The sequence below is a fragment of the Tribolium madens genome, unplaced genomic scaffold (assembly GCF_015345945.1).
Source record: "Tribolium madens isolate multiple individuals breed KSU strain unplaced genomic scaffold, Tmad_KSU_1.1 Scaffold_96;HRSCAF=242;Tcas5.2_LG5, whole genome shotgun sequence".
Lineage (NCBI taxonomy): Eukaryota > Metazoa > Arthropoda > Insecta > Coleoptera > Tenebrionidae > Tribolium > Tribolium madens.
This window is the reverse complement of record NW_025401068.1, coordinates 9,472,704-9,492,652: the sequence shown is the minus strand read 5'-3', so window position 1 is coordinate 9,492,652 and position 19,949 is coordinate 9,472,704. Positions and strand designations below refer to the sequence as shown.

Here is a 19,949-nt window from a genome sequence, read left to right as displayed (position 1 = left end):
TTATAAATTAAATCAAATTTAAAATATAATAATGCAGGTGTATTTTTAATTACATACAGTATTACAATGTACAATTCTGTCTTGAATTTCTATTATAAGTTTTGTACCATAAATAGGTACATACCTAGATACTACTTTTTATAGTCACAAGATATTAAAATAAGTAGCACGAACGTGTTTAATTGCACTAATGTATTTTAAAGGACTATACTTATTGACTAAGTGCTTCCTACAACGACTTTATAGCCAATAAAATTAAGGAATCAAGAAATTTTGTTTTAATAAAAAAATGTTAAAAACGTGTAGGGTGTAGGTTATTAAATTATACTTGCTTATTTTGTGGGTACTGTATATAAACTTGTTTATATTTACAGTGGTGTAGATTTATAGAACTAGAATCACAAGCATATGAATTGTAATTACTTAGAAATTCAAAATAATTTGATCGTCATTGAAGGATTAAAGAATTTTTAATTTTACATGTAAGTATTTATTTAGCAAACTTACCTTTCATAAGGTTCCGAAATTGTCCTACACATTTTTCTTTTTCAATCTTTTCCACTTGCTCTACTTCTTCCATTATTAATTAAAAAACTAAGTAAAGTAACTTCACAGTTATGTACAAAAGTAAACACAAAGCAATAGTTATAAATCTTACTATGTGGAGTCATCCACACCTTGTTGTGTAGCTAAATGCGTGCCTATGTTCATCCAAAATCTTTTTTTCAAGGTTATTAGTGAATATCAAAACAATTATAGTATGGTTATTGAAAAAACAACACACCTGGATGATTCTTAATAATCGTTGTTATTTATGGGTGTTGAAATCGTTTTCACTTAACTGAAAAATCTACTTAAATATGAGTAGGTAATAGTAATTAAATTTCTACATCTGATCACATCACTTCTTTCTTATATTACACCATTTTTTGTAAATTATTAAACTATTATCCATGTCGGACCTTGAAGAAATAAAGCACGAAGACGATTTGTATTCAGTTATGTGAAATGATCTCGACAGTTACCTATACGTAGGTTTTGAATTGTGAGTTCGTTGACATTAAAAAAAGTAATGTGATGATAATATTTTTTTTAATATTGTTTTGTTAAATAAACGTAATTTTTAATCATAAAAACTACTCTTAGCAATTAAATTAATACAATGAGCAAAAGGTTGATTCTTGACCTAAACTTCACTGTGTTCCTGGAGTACAAACTAGGACTACGACTATTCCATCCAGTCATGCAGATCTGATCGAGGATTTTTGGTTAATAGAGAGTTTTTGCAAACCGTTTAATTTAACGTTAAACTTATCGACAACGTCATTTAATTGTCGTGTGTACGTTTTTCAACGGTGAAAGGCGTATTCCGTCAATTCAAAGACGTTTACGTAAACGTCTTGTTTTTTAATTCCTTAGCAACGGCCATTTGTCCGTAATACGTTAAACTTTTTTACGGTTTGCAAAAAACTCTAATCTCTGCATGTTTTATTATTGGTTCACAAATTACGATTGCACACCAAACTACTCCCCTCCCTTTTATTTTTACAAGCGTTACTTTAGCATTAAATGAGGCCCTGGCCCCGCCACTTTGGCACCAGAATTATTTCAAAATTAGAAATACAGGGTGTTAAAAAAAGATTGTAAAATATTTAAGGAGGTAATAGTATAAACTACGGAGAACTACATACTAGGAGACAACAAAAAAATCTTATTAAACACAGGTCCGCAAAGTAACGGTTTCAGAGATATCGAATGTAATTTTTTTTTAAATTTATACTAGAAAGCTTCTCTTTTTTGTTTGAACAAATTGCAAATAAATGTTTCAAAAAATGAATAATTTTTGATATCTCCGTAACCGTTACTTTGTTTTTAAATTGTGTTTATTTTTGAGTACTAAATAGATAAATAAGTGGGGTATCTTCTCTCGGAATTAATAAACTTCATTTAACATAAAGTATGTTTTTTTGCGTGGTCTCTAAAAGCGTAAAACTTTCGTGTTATTTTACCGCACTGAGTGCGCTAAACTGCACAAATGCCTTGTAAAAATCAGATACCGTAACTGTCAAAAATGTGTAAACATGTCAATTACAATTGTCGAGGCCAAAAAGGTAATTTACGGACATAAACATTTAGGAAAATGAGTAGTTTATATAAAATTAATTAGGTCAATCATAAACATTATTATTAAACATAATTTTTTGATTCTGATTGTTTATAGGTATATGAATATTAAAATTGACTTTTTTATGCCGTATAAACTAATTCTAGGATGGCGGGAAAACACCAAGCAGTGTCAATTACCGCGTTTGCACTGAAATCACTTTTTACTCAAACACATTAATTAATCTTATAACCTAATAATGAAATTTCTTTGAGTATCGTCGCATTTTTCTTAATTCCATCAACCCAATCCTTACAATCGTATTCCGGTTGACTTCCTTTGTATGTTACAGGCAGATGTTTAGGATCCACATGCTTGTGTAAACTTTCCATATCATTTCCATGAAAGAAGACCCTTTCGATCATTTTTTCATGTAAAAATGGTTTAAAGATGTTGAAAATTATTTCAAATGCCCATGAATTATGTACAACATGTAGTGCTTCTAATCTAACTGGCATGGATGTCTTAAAAAAAATAAGGTAAACTTGAACTAAGAAAACTTAAACTTACAGCAGCTATTTGTAAAATTTTACGAGCTACGCTTGGTGTCAAATATAAAGCTTGTTGTACAGTAAAATCGTTGAAATCTAGTATAACCACAGCTCCAAGAATTTGGTTTCTGGCTTCAAGTATACCCAATTCTGCTATAAGTTTAGTGGCGGCTAAAAATTCGTCAATTGGGATAGTCGTTGGAACCCATTTACCTTAAACACAATAACTTTTATAAAACTTCATAATTTTATATTCTATTTCGTAAAAATTTCTTAGTGCACATCTAAACACTTACCCCACTTATATACTATAATGTTTCTTCCCAACTGATCCTTATATGGGAGAGCACGAATTAAATCGTACTCCAAAATTTTATCTAGAAGGTCGATGCTAATTCCTTCATGTAGATTAGGATTTTCTTCTCTGAAGTCATGATAATTCATAAACTAACATTAAAATTTGTTTAGTTGTTAGTTATAATTTTTACAACTTACTAGTTTGTATGCAGACTCTACGCAAAATTTTCGAGCCCTTAGAAAACGCAATAAAAAAGCATCGTCGGTTCTTATAGAGTTACATTCACCTTTGGCTGGAAATTAAATAAAAATTTATATTTAACTGATTTAGTTTCGATTTAAATTCTTATGAAAAAATATGCAGGTTTTATTAACTGGATACTTCTTTTAACACTTAGATACCAAAGCCAGTAAATTTATAATAAGCGCAGTTGGATTGATGGATTGCAATAAATGCTATAAACATGATTGAAGTTACCGACAACAAATGCATCACTTTAATTTTTTGATTAGTTAAAAATTAAAATCAAACAAATAATCAATCAGAAAATTGACAGTGTTTTTCTTTTACAAAACAAAAACAGAAAAAAAAATCTGCAATCATCTGTAATGTTAGGACTAAATTAACATAGATATAATGTAAATATAAAATATGACAGATGATGAATTATGGTAAACTGTTTACAATAATATTAGGTAGCTGACCGGTGACTCTCACGTATTTATACATACAACTATACTTAAACATGTTCTGAGAATTTCCTGTAACTGGAAGAATTTGAAACAAATACAAATTGTCAGAAATATAAAAATTTCAGCTCATTACTTAGACGTAACAAGGAATAAGTGACATTATGTATTTTCGAGTATTTTAATACTCGTATTTTCTAAATATCCTATAATAAAACAACAACAAAAAAACAGAACTATTATGTTAAATTCAAATGGAATTTTTTTAAAGAATTTAATATTATGCAATATTAATTTAATATTATGCAATCACATATTTTTTTAAATGATTGTTCTGGGAATTTTATTCTAAGGTAGGTAAATAGTTATCTATCCAGTATGTGCAAAAATGTTTTTTATAGAAACAAGTTTATTTCTAAAATAGTTTTATGATGCACATTTTAATAGTTAAAATTCTCTATGACTAAAATAATTTAAGCATAGTTAGTTTTAAAAAAAATGCTACAATGATTAAGTACATGTATACACACGTATAACAATTTAACAAATACTTAAGTAAAAACAAAAAATAAATCCAAGTTATTGTTGATATGTCCATTAACTAAATTTGACAGTCATCCATTCCATTTTTTCCCCTTGAATTCAAAATGTATTCAAATGACAAAAAAACCGACATGATCTTGTTAAGTGGAGTATGCTACAAAAATGCTGTGGCTGAAGTCAAAGGTTCACGGTATGACTCCAAATTCATAAAAATTGTCAAAGCTATCACAGGTATCTATGTTTATATCTTTAAAAAAATTCAAACGAAACATCAATAATTAATGCATAGTGGTTTGAGAATGTACTTTGAGTTGCGTCTGAAAATCTGTTAGGGTCTTTATTATACAGGGCGATGGAGATAAAATAATGAGCCTGACGATCAAAAAACAAATTCCATTTTCTCCTTTGATCCAATTTAAATTAGGATTTGCAAGTTGAATCCAAGTTATCATCTTATGTCACTCTGACATCAGTGCAGAGAACGATCATTAGAGTCATTCAGTTCTCGCGGAATCATAGAGAAGTCAGAGAAGTCTTTTCGGTGTAAACCCAATACAAAATGTATGAAAGAATTAAACGTTAAAGGTAGGCAAACAGTTTTTTTTATAAACCATCAATTGCTTGTCAAAGCACTGTCAGAATAACATAAGATAACTTGGATTGCAAAAAAATGCAATTATCATCAGAGCGTCGGACTCATTATCTTATCTGAATCACCCTGTATATGATTCATCCTATATAAATGATTTTCTTAAATCATCAATATGTACTTTAACTATTTACCTAAATGTTTAAAAGATTACTATAATATTATGCTATTAACAAACTGAGCTAATATATGTGTTTTTTGTCGAATTACCAAAAACTGTCATTATTTATTTAAGAGGTAATGTCATGTGACCCTCGATTTTTAAACATTTTATTCGTACCTACTGTAATACTCCCATTTAACTAACCGGACTTATAACGTAATCATTCCAATAATTCCTTAACTATTTGATAAAGGCCTAATGAACTAATGATTTTGACTGAAGTGATTCTAATTAAAAATCTTACTTTTTTATGTACGGTTTTGAAACGATTTTATAATATTACTGTCACAAAATAAATTTTGTACAAATTTTTAATTTTAATTTACATATTCTTTATTTTGTTAGTCAACAATTTTTTTTCATATGTATAGACATTTATGTTTACTTTTTTTTTTAATTTTTGAATTATTACAATTGAATTGTTAAACTTTTTCCTGGGCGCGCCACTGAATATTACACGTACTTGCTAGTAATTTGTAATAAAGGTGAGTCCAATGATACTGCAATTATCTAACACAAGCTAGAAATTTACATTTGCCTTAAGGGTATTCCCCAAAAGCATTTCTGATCTCCAACATTCTTTGAGAATGGTTTTTCTGAGAAATTCCATTTCATTGCAAAAAACAAGGAAATCGTCGTCAAGTACAAAACCTTGACTTTCAAAAATGGCGAATGGAAATGTGTTTTTTCTTGCTATCTGTTATTTATAGTAATTAAAAGTTTATATGTTCACGTTTAACAACCCCAATTATTTTATTATTTCTGTGTTTGCTAATTTCGTGAATATTTGTAGTTTGTAGTAAAAGTAGTAAATTCCAGTACCTATGCAATGAATGTATGTACATACTCATTGATTGATTCTTTAATTTAAAAAAATAAGAAAAACAATAAAAACTTACAGTAAATCATTTCTCTAAATTCTTCTATAAGTTGACATTTTGTGTCTGGATCTTCATTAATATGCTCCTTCGCCCAATCTAGCAAGTCCTGGGAGGGTTCTCCTAGCTCTAGTTCTTGTTTAATTTCAATATGGCCTGGCATTCTTCCAGAAACAGTTGATAAGTACTGACAAACAAAATTGTAAATACAGTATATTATACTGTTCAGTTTAAAGTGTTTTTACTATAAAGATAACACTTTTAAAGTTAAAAAAAATAAATGTTTGTAAGGTCAAACATGATAATCTTTATTTATTCACATCTATTAAAAGATTGTGTATTATTTATTATTTTGCATTTTAAATAAACATGTATAAAGTGATTTAAAATTGACATAGCATTTATGCAGTACAGGCTGTTTCACTGAAAATAACAAATATACCTAAAAAAAAACATCTAACCATCTTGAAACAGAAAATATGATAAAGTACCAAATTTTCTTACTTTTAAATTAGACATAATTAAATATTTTTAGAACCATATTTATTTTTAAACTTGTAGGGCAAACATACATTTTTTTTCTGTATTTTGTTATTTTTATATTAAGACTTATTTTAAAACGGAGAAATGAACAAATTAACTTTAACTAAATTAATTTATCACATTGCACTTTGATTTAAGACAATGCTGATAAGTTTAATTCTTAGTTTCAAATTTATATTTTGCCAGTACACTTTACTAGGTTATCCGAAAAATACTCAAAACAAATCAACCTCAAACAGGTCAAGTTATAACAATTATTTGTACTTAATCTCAGGTTTCTAATTGTTTTAATTTTATCTAGAACTGCAACATTCTATATTGAAGTACCTGCTTACTTAAAAAAAAACACCGAAATTAAACAACACCTATTGTCAATAGTACTATTTACGAGTATACCTTACCTTCACCACCGAAGTCACCGTCACAATAATTACAAAAATTAAGTCATTTTGTCATGGCTAACACAATTAAAGACCACAGTTTTTTATTTATGTATTTATGTATATTGAATTTCGTCCGAAGTTGCTCCTACTACCACTTTTTACATACAGTAGGCGTTTTATGTAGCATGACCACTTTTGTTAAGAAAAGAAAAAAAACTCGTCTCTGAATGTATTCATCAACAATTTGATCGGTTTGTCTGTTAGTTAGTTTTTATGTTCATTGACTCTTCAATTTCAGGTAAATATTTGCCTTGTATTAGTTGTATTTGACAATAAAACTTAAAATGTTTTGTCAGTTGACAAAAATTGTTTCGAATCAGAAATCAAACCTTAAAATTTTAAATTTATTTTGATTTATTTTGAATTTGTCATGATTTAATAGATTATCCCTACTCTATTTTGTCAAAATAAAGTTTCAAATTATCATTAAAATTAAATTTAATCTTTAAAATTTATTTATTTCTTGTGACTAGCGGTAAAAAAACTTTTCAAAATTTTAGTTTAATATCTCTTATTTCAAAATCCCAGTTAATATTATATCTCTTCATTATTCCTTTTTCATAACCAAAGGTGCGAGCCGTCTAAAGTCTAAATAGCGAATGGGATCAGTTGCTTTTCAAGGTCAGCGTCATGTTAGCAGATCAACAAATAAATACTGTTTATTGATATTGTTTATTGACAAAAGCAGTTTGACTGTAAATACAATATTTCGAAGGATCTTTAGAATACTTTTTTACAATTGAATGAATAGGCATGTATAGGTAAACTACATATAAGTCATAACTAAATTTTTTTTGAATCGAAATTGTAAAATTACTTTAAAATATTACATAGTTGAAAAACAACCCTCAATAACAATAAAAACCTAATTATTTTTTACAATTTAAAAAAAATATACAGGGACATTTTTTTATTAGTACACATAGACCTATGTAATGTAATGTACACCAAAGTGGATCGGGAAATATAGTCCCATCACATGGCCCCACGATCGCCAGACTTGGCAACTAACGATTTTTTTCTTTGGGGGTATTTAAAAACAAAAATTTATACTAATGTTCCAATGTAAAATTTAGAAGAGCTGAAAGAACGCATTCGTAAATAATGTTATTACATTCTGATTCTGAAATTATCAGGAATGCAGTGGCGACCCCGCCAAAACCCTTTCAAAATCGCTTGGGTTATTGTTTGGAACTGCAAGGAAAGCATTTTGAACACTTGCATTAATTATTTAATATTTTTCATGTTTTGATGGGTTTTATTTTTTTTATTAATATTTAATTACATACATTGTTGTTTTTAAAAGTTTGTCTTTTAATTATCGATTTTAAAGCCTTTGTAATATTGGTTGCCTATGCATAGACTAACGGCTAATCGTAATCATAGCAACATTAAAGTTGACACGGTTTTTTTAAATGTACGTATATACATAGGGCTAGCTATGTATCCTAATAAAAAAAATGTCCCTGTATTTGCATTAATGTGCAAGGTTTATTTTTTGTTGACTATAGTCCACTCCGTACTCCGTAGGCAACCATCATTACGCAATGCCCACCCACCTTGTGCTAATAATTAATGAATGATGCAGAGTCAATCTCATTGTCCGAATACTCTATTCAGCCATAATAAAGTAAAATTTTTGATTTTAGGTATGTTTTTTTAATGGCAAAATGATAATCTAGAAGGATCCTACAATTTTTTTTTGATTTGCAGCTACCACTAGAATTTATTTATCCAATACAAAATTACTATGTTATATACAGGGTGATTCAGATAAGATAATGAACCTGACGATCTGGTGGAGCAACCCAAAGAACAAATTTCATTTACGTCTTGATCTACTTTTAATTACGATTTGCATTTGCAATCCAAGTTATCTTATGTTGCTCTGACAGTGCTTTGACAAGCAATTTTATTATTGATAAAAACAGTTTGCCTACCTTTAATGTTTCATTCGTTCATACATTTTGTATTCGGTTTACACCGAAAAGAATTTCTCTATCATTCCGCGAGAACTGAATGACATTAATGATCGTTCTCTGCACTGATGTCAAACTGATATAAGATGATAACTTGGATTCAACTTGCAAATTCTAATTTAAATATTGAATCAAAAGCGTAAATGAAATTTGTTTTTTGGGTTGCATCGCGAGATGTCAGGCTCATTATCTTATCAATCGACCTGTAGGTAGTGTTCATGTTTCAGAATGTTTTTGTGAGAAATTGTTTTTAACTATTACCAAAACAGCCTGTCTTCCTGTCTATAATTTTAATATTCATGTACAAAATACTAATTAAATTTAATGCAAGGTTATGTTTTTATAATACATTTTTATTAAAAAATAGAAAAATTAAAAATTAAATTGTACATTGCTTCAAAGTACTAAATACAATTCTATCTATAAAAAGCACTATCTAATGCTTTGCGCTAATTACAAGGTGTCTACAACAGCTCTATTTTATTTAATGGAACTTTCTTCTCCTACTACAAGGTTTACTACACTTTATATCCTAACGACTTCAATTCTTCTATAATAGTTTTGTCTTTCCGAAAACCTCTTATCCAATCACGATAGTCGTAAAAGGGCTGATATCCCCCGTACTTCTGTGGCAGATTTTTAGGATCCACATGCTTATGTAAACTCTCCATATCAGTTCCATGGAAATAGAGTCTTTCCATCATTTTCCCACGTAGCAAGGGTTTGAAAAAGTTGAAAAACATTTCAAACGCCCACGAGTTATTCACAATATGCATTGCTTCTAATCGCATGGGATGTGAGGTCTTAAAAAAATATTTGCAACATATACACAATCACTGTACTGATAACACATTACCACAGCCACTTGAACAACTTTCCGAGCAACTGTTGGAGTCATATGCAAAGCATGTTGCATAGTTATATTTTCGCAGTCTATTATACATATCCCTCCTAAAATTTGGGCTCTTTCTTCCAATATTGCTAGCTCTAGGATTAACTGAGTGGCCGCCAAAACCTCGTCGATGGTCACGGATTCTGGAATCCAGTTACCTTAAAAAAAATAGTTTGAAGACTACCTGTGATTTTCTCTTCTGCAATAATTTCTCACAATTAGTGTCATGCAACGCTTTTATGGTGCAGGAAAAGAAATCAAGAATTTTCATTGAGCATAACTCACCGAGCTTATATAACAAAATCCTTTTCCCAGTCTGGTCTCTATACGGTGGAACGATTATCAAATCGTTGTCACCAATCTTTTCCAAAAGCTCAAAACCAACGCTGTTGATGTACGTGGGATTTTCATCTCTTAAGTCGTGGTAGTTGAGAAACTAAGATATTCTGAGTAATTTTTTTTTATATAAACAAAAATACTTACAAGTTTGTATGCCGATTCCAATACGAATTTTCGGCTTCTTAGAAAGCGCAACAAAAATGAATCATCAACCCTGACAGGAGTACATTCACCTCTAGCTAGAAATAAAATTTTGGAAATGAAGAACGTTATGTTATTAATCTTATTTAATCTTATTTTAAAGGAATGCAATAAATATCTTGCGAGAAAAAGAAAAATGATTGATGTTTTAAACATGAAAGTAAAAACATTAGAATGTGGGAAAAACTGGTGTTTAACATAACTTAAATTGCTATTAAACACATTTTATTTTATCTACACGGCAATAATTGTTGCAGAACTCAGAATATTATGTCAGTATCAATTTATTACCTGAATTGGTTATGCAGTTTAATTACAAATACCTACAATATAGCGTTTAAGGCTTTCATTGCAATACAAAATTATAGAGTTATCAGATGGTTTGTTGTATGAAAAGGGTAATAAAATAACTTATTCTCGTTTTTTTACACATAACACAGTTTATAGATAAATTAATCAGTAATAACGATTTCACTTTCTTACTAAGAAATGGCATTTGTTTAAGTCTATTGTAAAAGTATTTAAAAAAACAACTTTCATAAGATTAGTTTTGGGGCACGAATTCAAGTTTAAAAAACGAGTGGCGCAGATAATTTGTTTTAAAAAAGAATGAGTGCTTCAAGGTTTTATGAATCGAGTTTTTTTATATAATTTTTTGTAATTTGCCCTCTAGACATCGCGTTCTTTAATATGTCAATTAGAGAATCAAAATGGGAGCAAATTACAACAAATATTTTTTCAATTTTAGGTGAATCACTTTCGTCATTTTTAAGATATAGAAACAACTTACTGTTTGCATTTATAGCAACTGCCTGCGAAAATAAAATCTTTATACTCGTAGTCACAGCCAAAGGCGATTGTTTATAGTTCAGACATAAAATACGCTCAGATAATAATCAGAACTGTTTGTAATTTATGAAAGATTTATTTATTTTTTGTTCTAAAAACATTTTAATAATCGCAAAAAATATAATTATGCTATTTTACATTTATAATCTTCCCCAAAATCAAAAAGCACTGCTTAGTTCAATTAGAGTCCCTACAAAACAAAATTACTAATTTATAATTTATATGATTAAATGACGTTGCCTACACATATAATGTGTGATATAATCTTTTCATGACAACTTTATGTAAACATCCATGTATTTAAGCAGGTGTAAGCGTGTCTATTATTAGTAGCAGAGATGCTGTAGGTATTTCCTGTTCTTGAGTTAATCTTAATGTTTTTAATTTTGTAATGACAGGAGACATTACTTCCTGGAACACAGCACTCGCTAATAATTATAGTTCTACGAGTAGTGTTTTAACAATAATAACACGTAAAAATAAAAGTAAACAAAAAACAGTGAGAAATTTTTCGTATTTTTGTTTTACCAGTTTAAAAATGTCTTTTATTTATAAATAAACTTAATAAAATTTTATTAGGTATATTACGTACTTCTAATTAAAATTATTTGTGTTCTTCGACCGATCTTCGTGCTTATATTATTTTATAATAGACAGACATTGTTGAATTTGAGTAAATATATATACCAGGTGAATAAAAAGTATGGAACCAAACGTTTTTTGCTTAAACTATTATTTTTTTTTTAAACTAATTGATAAGTGATAAAGTACTATAAAAATGTGATGATTTAACAAGAATAAAATTTTTCGAAATTTTCTTTTGTTTTTGAGTTCTACAAAAAAATATTTTTTTAAATGGCAACCCACTATAAAATCATTTTTCTCATAAAAGCTATCCTCTAAGGATTACAACTATCTGCTTTATATTTAATTTTTTAAAAAAAAATTTTTCACCTAAATTGCAACTTTGACAAAAAAAATCGCATAACTCAAAAACAAAACAAAATTTCGTTCTGAAAATACGATCACATTTTTTATATTACTTTAATTTATATTAATTATTGTTTTCTGGGGGCAAATGATTAAAAATAAAACCGCTTGGTTCCATACTTTATATTCACCCTGTATATTACATATATTTTAACATAATTTTACAATTATTAATTAATTTTTAATAAAATGAATAATAACTTCTTTGGCATTTAGATTTGCAGTGTGTCTGTTAGATTAATAAACCTGTCTAGTGATGAGGAGAAATAGAAAAGCGAGATAAGTAAATGAATTACAAAAGCATTTGTAAAATTTGTATCATCTTTCCCGTGTTATGTAACGTGGCAGACTTTCCTGGCATTTATTTCATAATTTCACGTAATAAAAAAGCAATTTCTGTTAATTAAAAGTAACTAATAATCTAAATTAAAGGTACAACATTTCCTATTTATACTTATTCAACAAAATTCGTTTGCTTTTCCTAAATGTTAATTAATTTTTTGCAAAAAAAATTTTTAATTGGTTAAGATGTAATAAATATCGGCTAACGAAATGTTTACAAACAGAAAATACCAAAATTAGAGCTTGTTTCAAGTCTGGTGGCGAACTGGTGACTGAATTTTGACAATAAACATACGTTTACTATTAAAAAAATATTGTTCATCGGCGTCGTATTAAATAATATTTCAAAACCACTGTTATTCTTTAAAAAAATATAATAAGTACATACGATGAAGAATGATAAACAAATTGTTTATTTGTTGACGCATGAAAATAATTTTTTTAACTATATTTCCAGCAATCCTAGTCCTCAAAATTATTAAAGCAAAATTCGTTTTCATCGCTGTTATCGTCGGTTATGATAAGTTCATTATCGATTACATCTAAATTATTTTCCCTACTTAAATATTGGTCTTCATTTACGATCACCCGAACTCTTGCAAAATGACACAAAATGCACGCCCATGTATTTCATTATTTTAACCAAGTGGACATATTCCAAGTGTCTTTTCTGTCACCGTAAGTTCGCCACCAGAATGGAATAAGCTCTACAAATAATATTTTTATTTTTATTTTTTTTAGTAATAGCTTTTTATATTTTAGATATAATGCCGTAACATTGCACGCATCAACTTATTAAGTGGCACAATTTGTCAGTACTTTCTACCAAATTACTATCAGAATAAAAAATTAACTTTAGTTTCAGATTAACACAATAAGAATTTCACTAATAATAATACATAATTAATTTTTACAGTTCACAAAAACAAAATAATAAGGTTAAGATTGATATTGGTCAAATTTTCTATTCTAGATATCACTAGTCATAATCTTATTTTTGCTATTCTTTTGTTACCATATTATATTTAGTTTAAAAAAATTCTACACACGTTTTTTGTTCGTTAAGCATTATGTTAATGTAATTTATTTAAAGTAAGAAATACGTGAACATAAAGCAAAATCTAACCTAAATTTACAGTTTTATACTTAGTTTCACAGGAAGCGTTGATAAAAGCAATCAAACTACAATATAAACAAAAACAGACTTTTTTCTTTTTTAATTCAGACATTAGTGTACCTACTTATGTACAGTAAGATCAAAAAGTTTGTTTATCAAGCAAGCCTAGAAAGTGTGTCTGTGGAAGATAAAATGTCACAATGAAAAATAGGTAATTTCAAAATAATTTTTATGTAAACTGTAACAGCAAATCGTGGTGAACGATTTGTATGAATAAACACCAACTACATCTTCATTTTAGGGTGTTTTAAGACGTTTCATGCAGTAGATAATTTAGTTTGCTTATGAATATATTTTAATTTTTATAAAATAATTTTTTGACATCTCTAGCTGACTGACATACGAACTGCCAGGCGACATACGTCATCAACTAGTAGGCCTACTTGATAGAAACACTTTTTGGTTGCACTGTACTTCTACACACATTTTACTGCTTTCTGTTCCATTTTATGTTATTGAAAAGACGTATGCAGAATCGCAGAAAACGTTTTTTCAGGATACTGTACAGTTAGGGACATGGTATTACGGACAGTACTGATATCATCTCTGAAATGGGCTTTACTTTATTAACCTCACTTTAATAGTGGTCACAGAGTAATTGATATTTACAGTTGGAGACAAAATACTTTGGCCGTCACTTTTCTGATACTTAATGTAATTCAAGCTTTAACGTTAAAATGAATGTCAATTTCAAATTAATGACAGCTATTATATTTTTCCATCAAAAATATGTACAATTTGTCAACTATGATTGACAGTAACTAAAAATAAGGTTAACAATCCTAAAGCATGCTTTACAATTTAATGTCACTCAAGTGACATTGACGACCAAAGTATTTTGTCTCGAACTGTACGCATCATTCTGACTTTTTAAATTTTTAATTTGAAGATATGACAATAAAGAATCGTTTAGAGTTTAGACCACAAATTTTTGTATTGGCAGAAAAGTCTTATCGCCCTGACGATGAGTCCGGAAGACATATGTTTATGGACTAGACCGTTTTTTTTTACACTGCGGCCGGTAGGAAATGTCAAATAATTTGTCGAATTTACGATTTTTATTTACATAAAAATTAAATGTACGTACAATTATGTATTTGAATTAGTTTCTAAAAGGTGATCTGACAAAAAACTTGACTCTGGTTTCTGTTTTTCTTTGTGAGCATTCATTTTACTAAAGAAACTGCATAAAAATTTTTCGACATACAGGATTTTGTTTAATCGTTTGTTACCTAATAGTAACAAAGTGTAGCAATTTTTTTAAACATTTTTTTTCATTTAAATTATTTCAAATTCTCAGAATCTTATACGTCACACGGCCGGTGATGATTTATTACGGCCTCCCGAGTTTACGAGTCTCGCCCTATCGGGCTCGATACGTAATTCAGTAGCTCGTTTATAAAGACGTTACTACTGATCTAGTAACGTAAATAGCTATAATTTGATCCTTTACCTTCAACTGAAATACTTTGTACACTACCTTGTTCTGTAATCAGTAATCACCCACATTTTTAATTCAGTTTCATTAAAATACAATTAGCTTCAATAGCTAAAACTACAAGTCTTATCAAGTACGAGTACTAAATATTTTTAATGAGCCATTATAATGAATAACAAAAATGATCCCATAAAAATTGCGATTATTTACTAAAACAAATAATTACCCTTGTAAATTGATGAAATAGTACGTAGTACCTATAATAAATCAGTAATTTTAACTTGATTTTGTAATTGCATTTGACTCGTAATTCAAGTTGGTTATCTAGTAGCGGAGCTTTTATTTTCATTAGACAATAAATTGTGATATTTATGCCTTTGCTCAATTTGCATTCATTACAATATTTTTATCAAATTCATTCAAGATCGATTTACTATACATCTGTACTGACATTTAATTTTCCGACCAAATGCTTTTATATAATATACAGACAGATTGCAATAAAACGTCTTTGTTTTTACAACAATGATTATACTTAATTTTGAACCTTGTAGATTTTTATTTAGTTTGACACATTATATGATAAAATAATAATTAATGTGTTTTGGTTGGAATGTTTACATCGAACGTTTATTTTTGTTATAAAATTCTTAAGGTATTTTATCCGTAGTAAAATGTTTCCGCGCGAGTAACAACACCATGACAAGTGTTATTAAAACACAATATATTCCGTACCCTATATTTTGTCTTTTTGAATAAATCGACACTTTCATTTTGCTTCAAGTTCCCATTGTCGTTTTTTGTTCACTATATTACTTTTGTCCTGCTTGCTATAAATCTTTTATATTAGAAAATAATTTAACTTTAATTACATTATGGTGATTGTTAAAAGTAAGCTTGGCCCCGTTTTATTAGATTTATGTTCAGATAAAATTGATAACATTAAACGTTTATGCAGTAAGTGCATTTAAGAATTTATGTTTCCTTACTATTTTTAAACTCTTTTGAAAAAATAGGAACTGAAAGTGAAAGAAACCTTTGTATCTGTTTATTACACTTAAAAATGAAATGTCCCGGAGTATCATTAATTGCCCAATTACCCGTTTGTCGACATACCTACGTTTAAAAAATAAATTAAGTAGACAAAGTCCCAGCTTAGCTGGAATTAATATTTAAATAATTCGTTCTTTTTCTAATAAAAAAAAAGTTTTTATGCACGTTCACACTTACTGCAATATAAATCATTTTTAAAACACGTTACAAGTTAATTCATAGGCTTAAGCTAAGAAAATAATTAACTTTCTTTCAAGAGTATTAACAATTTCCATTCAAGTTTTCGAACTAGTTTTTCCAATTCGTCCATGTATAATTATTATCTTTTTATTTTAGCGGTTTTCACGTTTGGTTAGTCAACATTTATAAACACATATAGAATCAAAAGTGAGATTTCAGATTATACCTACTTATAATTAGGTAACGGTTTCCTTTCATAAAACAGGTCCGTTATTTCGGTCTTCGGTATTCGTGGCCCGGAAAGTATTTCGCCAGTCAAACAGAAAAAAAATATTCATTTCACTACTTTTCTCCGAGATTAATCATCGTACATAACATTAACATAATTAGAATGTAGACGCATAAAATTTGAAGAGTGTGTAAGCTTTTCAAATTATGTTTATTCACTAGACCTTACCCAACGATTCTTCACTTGTATATAATATAATTTTAATTTTTTATACCGGAAGAATAAAGAGAAAACGTGTGCGTGTTAGATTTTTTTTAGCAGATTTAAAAATGAAATAAGTATAGTAATCTAAAAGACACCATGCATACCAATATACGCACCGCACCCAATGAAAGTCTTGACAGCTATCTCCAAAATATTATTGGCTAATTTTGAGATAATTTTGATCATCATCAATCAAATTTAAATGTCACATTTATTACAATCACCTACCTAGTTCTGAGTGACGAATAAAAACCTTAGGTTATTGGCTTGTTGTACGATAAATAAGAAAATGAAAGTACCGTTTTCAAAACACTTACAATAAATCATCTCTCTAAAATCATCTAAAATTTGACATCTCGTATTTGGATCCTCTCGAATGTTTTCTTCAGCCCAGCACAACAACTCCTTAGAGGGTTCCCCTAGGTCCAGTTCCGATTTCACTTCAACGTGAGTGAGCATTTCTCTAAAGAAACGAATTGAAAGAGTCATAAACGATAACTACAAAAAGAGTTTTGTAAATCTAACATTAATTACTGCCAAGAAGAAGCGTAGATGTCAACTTAAGCGTTCTTCAAATGAGTTATTATTTGGTAGAAAACTGGTACCATTTAATTATACTTATTGCAAATATCACGTAATACTTAATTACATAAAATTTCATACTACCACAAATTAGATTAATATTAAGGCCATTTTTAGCAAATACATGGGTACAAATCTTGAAAACTTAATATATATTTTTCGTTTTTAAAACTGCTTGCTAAAATATTTATATTTTTATACCTACATTTTCTATAATAATGCATTTTCGTATACATCTGTGAATGTTAAATTTAACACATAAATTTTAAATTCCTTGAAAAAATACTGCAATTTGATGAATTATATTTTTCAACATAGTATTTACTAAATATGAGTACATTTCTTATTTGTGAAAATTTCACTTTCTGATGTAAATTTCATAAATCAATCAAGCAAAGCAAAATATGTTTTATATTTAAATAATGAGGGTCAAATATTGTTATTAGTTTACCTTTAAAAAATGAGCACCGTCTTCACAAGTTATGTTCACTGTCACTGCGGTGGTAATTAAGTGGTATCAAAGCATCGTGAGCGCGACTAAGTACTGAACTGTGAGTGAAATCGAACATTTAGGACTTTGTTTCTGCCTAGCACAACTCAACAACCAGTAGGCAGTTATTCCAGCAAGCATTTTTTAATTACTAGAAATAACGAGTACATCCCGTTAAAAATACTTACGGAACATTATTATCGCAATGATGATAAATGTATGATATGTACCTACCAATTTATGAAAAGGTAATGTTTCAGCAGATGGTTTCTTTCCAAATAATGATGAATGTCGAGAAATTTATTTTGATAAATCAGAAAAATAGTTTTTTGGTGAATCAAACTCCTAATGGATAAACTAATTTTTATAAGATAACTTAGCCAAATAAAGTTCACTTAATTTTTACGATTTTTTATATATTTTTTGAAATATGCAAAGATTTGGATTTATTATCAAAATTGTAATTTGAACTTTTGTTTAACAATGTGTACCACAAAAATGCCTGTTTTGTAAATTTTTCTACATGTTTTTAACATAAATATAAAATATTACAAAGGGCCTTTTTTGGAACCTCCTAGCCCCAAATAAGGCCCACCATCGATAAGCTCCATATTTAAAATTTGAGATGGGATTTTTCATTAATCATAATAACAGTAAGTTAAGGAAAAAGTCTTTAATAAACAAATATTAATATGTATGTAAGTATTAATATGTAATTAGAAATATTTAATTTTGACATCCAACACGATGTTTTAGAACATATTTCACTATTTACAGTCAACTAAAAGACAGGAGTAAGTTGTATAATTGATGATAGATCGATGGAGGTAGGCTAGATGGTTTTAATTGTCTTTATAATTTAGACAGATAAATTAACGGTGGGCCTTTTTAAACACTGGGCCTTATTTGCCTTAGATACCTTACAGTAGTATTATTTATTACACGAGATTGGTCATACATTAGGTATTGAATATATAACATTCTGGAAATGATAATTCGTTTATGTACGCTTATTATTATAAAGGTGATATTGATAAATTAACTCTATACAGGCTGCGCCAGAACTCGCGCCCCAGAGAAAATTTTTAAGTAAAATAAGATACCAGGAACATGAAAAAAATGGTTAAAAAATTCTATCTGTCAAAAAAATTTGACATTTATTTTTTGACATTTGACATTTTTTTATATCTATTTAATGAGACTGATGATCTTGTATATGTTTTTTTTACAATTATTCAGTAAAGGGACAAAAATTTTGCCAATAAAAGCCATAAATAACATTGAACAGAGTTACTATTTAGGATACAGCTTCCTTGTTTCCTCTTTTAATAGCCTATAGCAAAAAAACTTGGAAAATTATTTTTCCAACAGAAATAAATAAAGTCAAAGTGCAAACTTTAGACCCTCATAACTTCGAAATTTTTAATGATAACATTTTTTTAACATTTTTTTCATGTTCCTGGCATCTTACCTTATATGGCATTTTTCTCTGGGGTGCGAGTTTTGGCGCAGCCCTGTATATGGACAATTCAATATTTATATGAGACCTGAGCGATTAGAATATGAATTAATACCAACAAGAACTATTAAGGCATTAACTAATAGACCAGTTATTACAGAACATCACAAATCAAAAAAAAATAATTTTGTCGTATTTGCCAAATAAAAGGCACTTTACTCTACTGAAAAATAGATTGTTTGAAAATTTTCAGGGCATACCTATTTGATTTTTTAAAACTAAATTTATTTAAGAAATTAGTCTTTAATCAAGCAGGGCACAAAAGACAAAAATTTAAATCGAGAATTTTTATCTTTTACAAGAGTCGTTTCACCTATCCGGGGACACCTGGTTTTATGGAAACCCAATTTTTTTCTGGAGAAGGATAATAATTCAGGGTTTTGATCCAGTTCACGTATCGAGAAAATATTATAGGGATGAAGGCATAGCGCAAATCTCGGTGAATTATACTATACCACTAACAATTGAGCTGATTCATAGAGAGTCGTAAGTACAATTCATTTCATAAACTTATCCCTGTCTATTATTTAAAACGTTACAATACAGAAATACGCCCATATTGCT

At 28.7% G+C, this 19,949-nt stretch overlaps 3 protein-coding genes across 4 annotated transcripts in view; all 3 read right to left on the bottom strand.

Moving 5' to 3' along the window:
- The window catches only part of LOC123012386 (alpha-tocopherol transfer protein-like), a 2,993-nt gene extending 1,265 nt beyond the window's left edge, over positions 1–1,728 (bottom strand). For both annotated transcript variants that reach the window (XM_044410261.1, XM_044410262.1), the window contains exon 1: positions 508–1,728. In XM_044410261.1, coding sequence (XP_044266196.1) covers positions 508–580 — 73 coding nt within the window. In that variant the 5' untranslated portion in view covers positions 581–1,728. The remainder of the gene's footprint in view (positions 1–507) is intronic.
- Positions 1,729–2,163: 435 nt separating this feature from the next.
- LOC123012782 (alpha-tocopherol transfer protein-like) lies at positions 2,164–6,977 on the bottom strand. The gene is made up of 6 exons (XM_044410914.1): positions 6,820–6,977; positions 5,897–6,062; positions 3,151–3,245; positions 2,952–3,102; positions 2,675–2,868; positions 2,164–2,628 (listed from the first exon to the last, which is right to left on the bottom strand). Exons 2-6 carry the CDS (start codon positions 6,036–6,038, stop codon positions 2,341–2,343), a joined length of 870 nt encoding a protein of 289 aa, XP_044266849.1. The 5' UTR covers positions 6,039–6,062; positions 6,820–6,977; the 3' UTR covers positions 2,164–2,340.
- Positions 6,978–9,172: 2,195 nt separating this feature from the next.
- Positions 9,173–17,985, bottom strand: LOC123012881 (alpha-tocopherol transfer protein-like). Its single transcript, XM_044411073.1, has 6 exons — positions 17,828–17,985; positions 17,112–17,257; positions 10,216–10,310; positions 10,018–10,168; positions 9,697–9,890; positions 9,173–9,643 (listed from the first exon to the last, which is right to left on the bottom strand). The coding sequence occupies exons 2-6, from the start codon at positions 17,251–17,253 to the stop codon at positions 9,359–9,361; spliced, it is 867 nt and encodes a 288-aa protein (XP_044267008.1). The 5' UTR covers positions 17,254–17,257; positions 17,828–17,985; the 3' UTR covers positions 9,173–9,358.
- Positions 17,986–19,949: the final 1,964 nt, after the last annotated feature.

What these genes read in the sequence shown, in the direction of transcription:
- LOC123012782 (XM_044410914.1), bottom strand. Translation starts at nt 6,038, where the DNA reads ATGCCAGGCCATATTGAAATTAAACAAGAACTAGAGCTAGGAGAACCC. An exon ending in TAGAGTCTGCATACAAACTA is followed by an intron (nt 3,103 to 3,150) that starts GTAAGTTGTAAA and finishes TTTTAATGTTAG; the next exon opens with TTTATGAATTATCATGACTT. An exon ending in CATTATAGTATATAAGTGGG is followed by an intron (nt 2,869 to 2,951) that starts GTAAGTGTTTAG and finishes ATTGTGTTTAAG; the next exon opens with GTAAATGGGTTCCAACGACT.
- LOC123012881 (XM_044411073.1), bottom strand. Translation starts at nt 17,253, where the DNA reads ATGCTCACTCACGTTGAAGTGAAATCGGAACTGGACCTAGGGGAACCC. An exon ending in TTTTAGAGAGATGATTTATT is followed by an intron (nt 10,311 to 17,111) that starts GTAAGTGTTTTG and finishes TTTTATTTCTAG; the next exon opens with CTAGAGGTGAATGTACTCCT. An exon ending in TGGAATCGGCATACAAACTT is followed by an intron (nt 10,169 to 10,215) that starts GTAAGTATTTTT and finishes AGAATATCTTAG; the next exon opens with TTTCTCAACTACCACGACTT.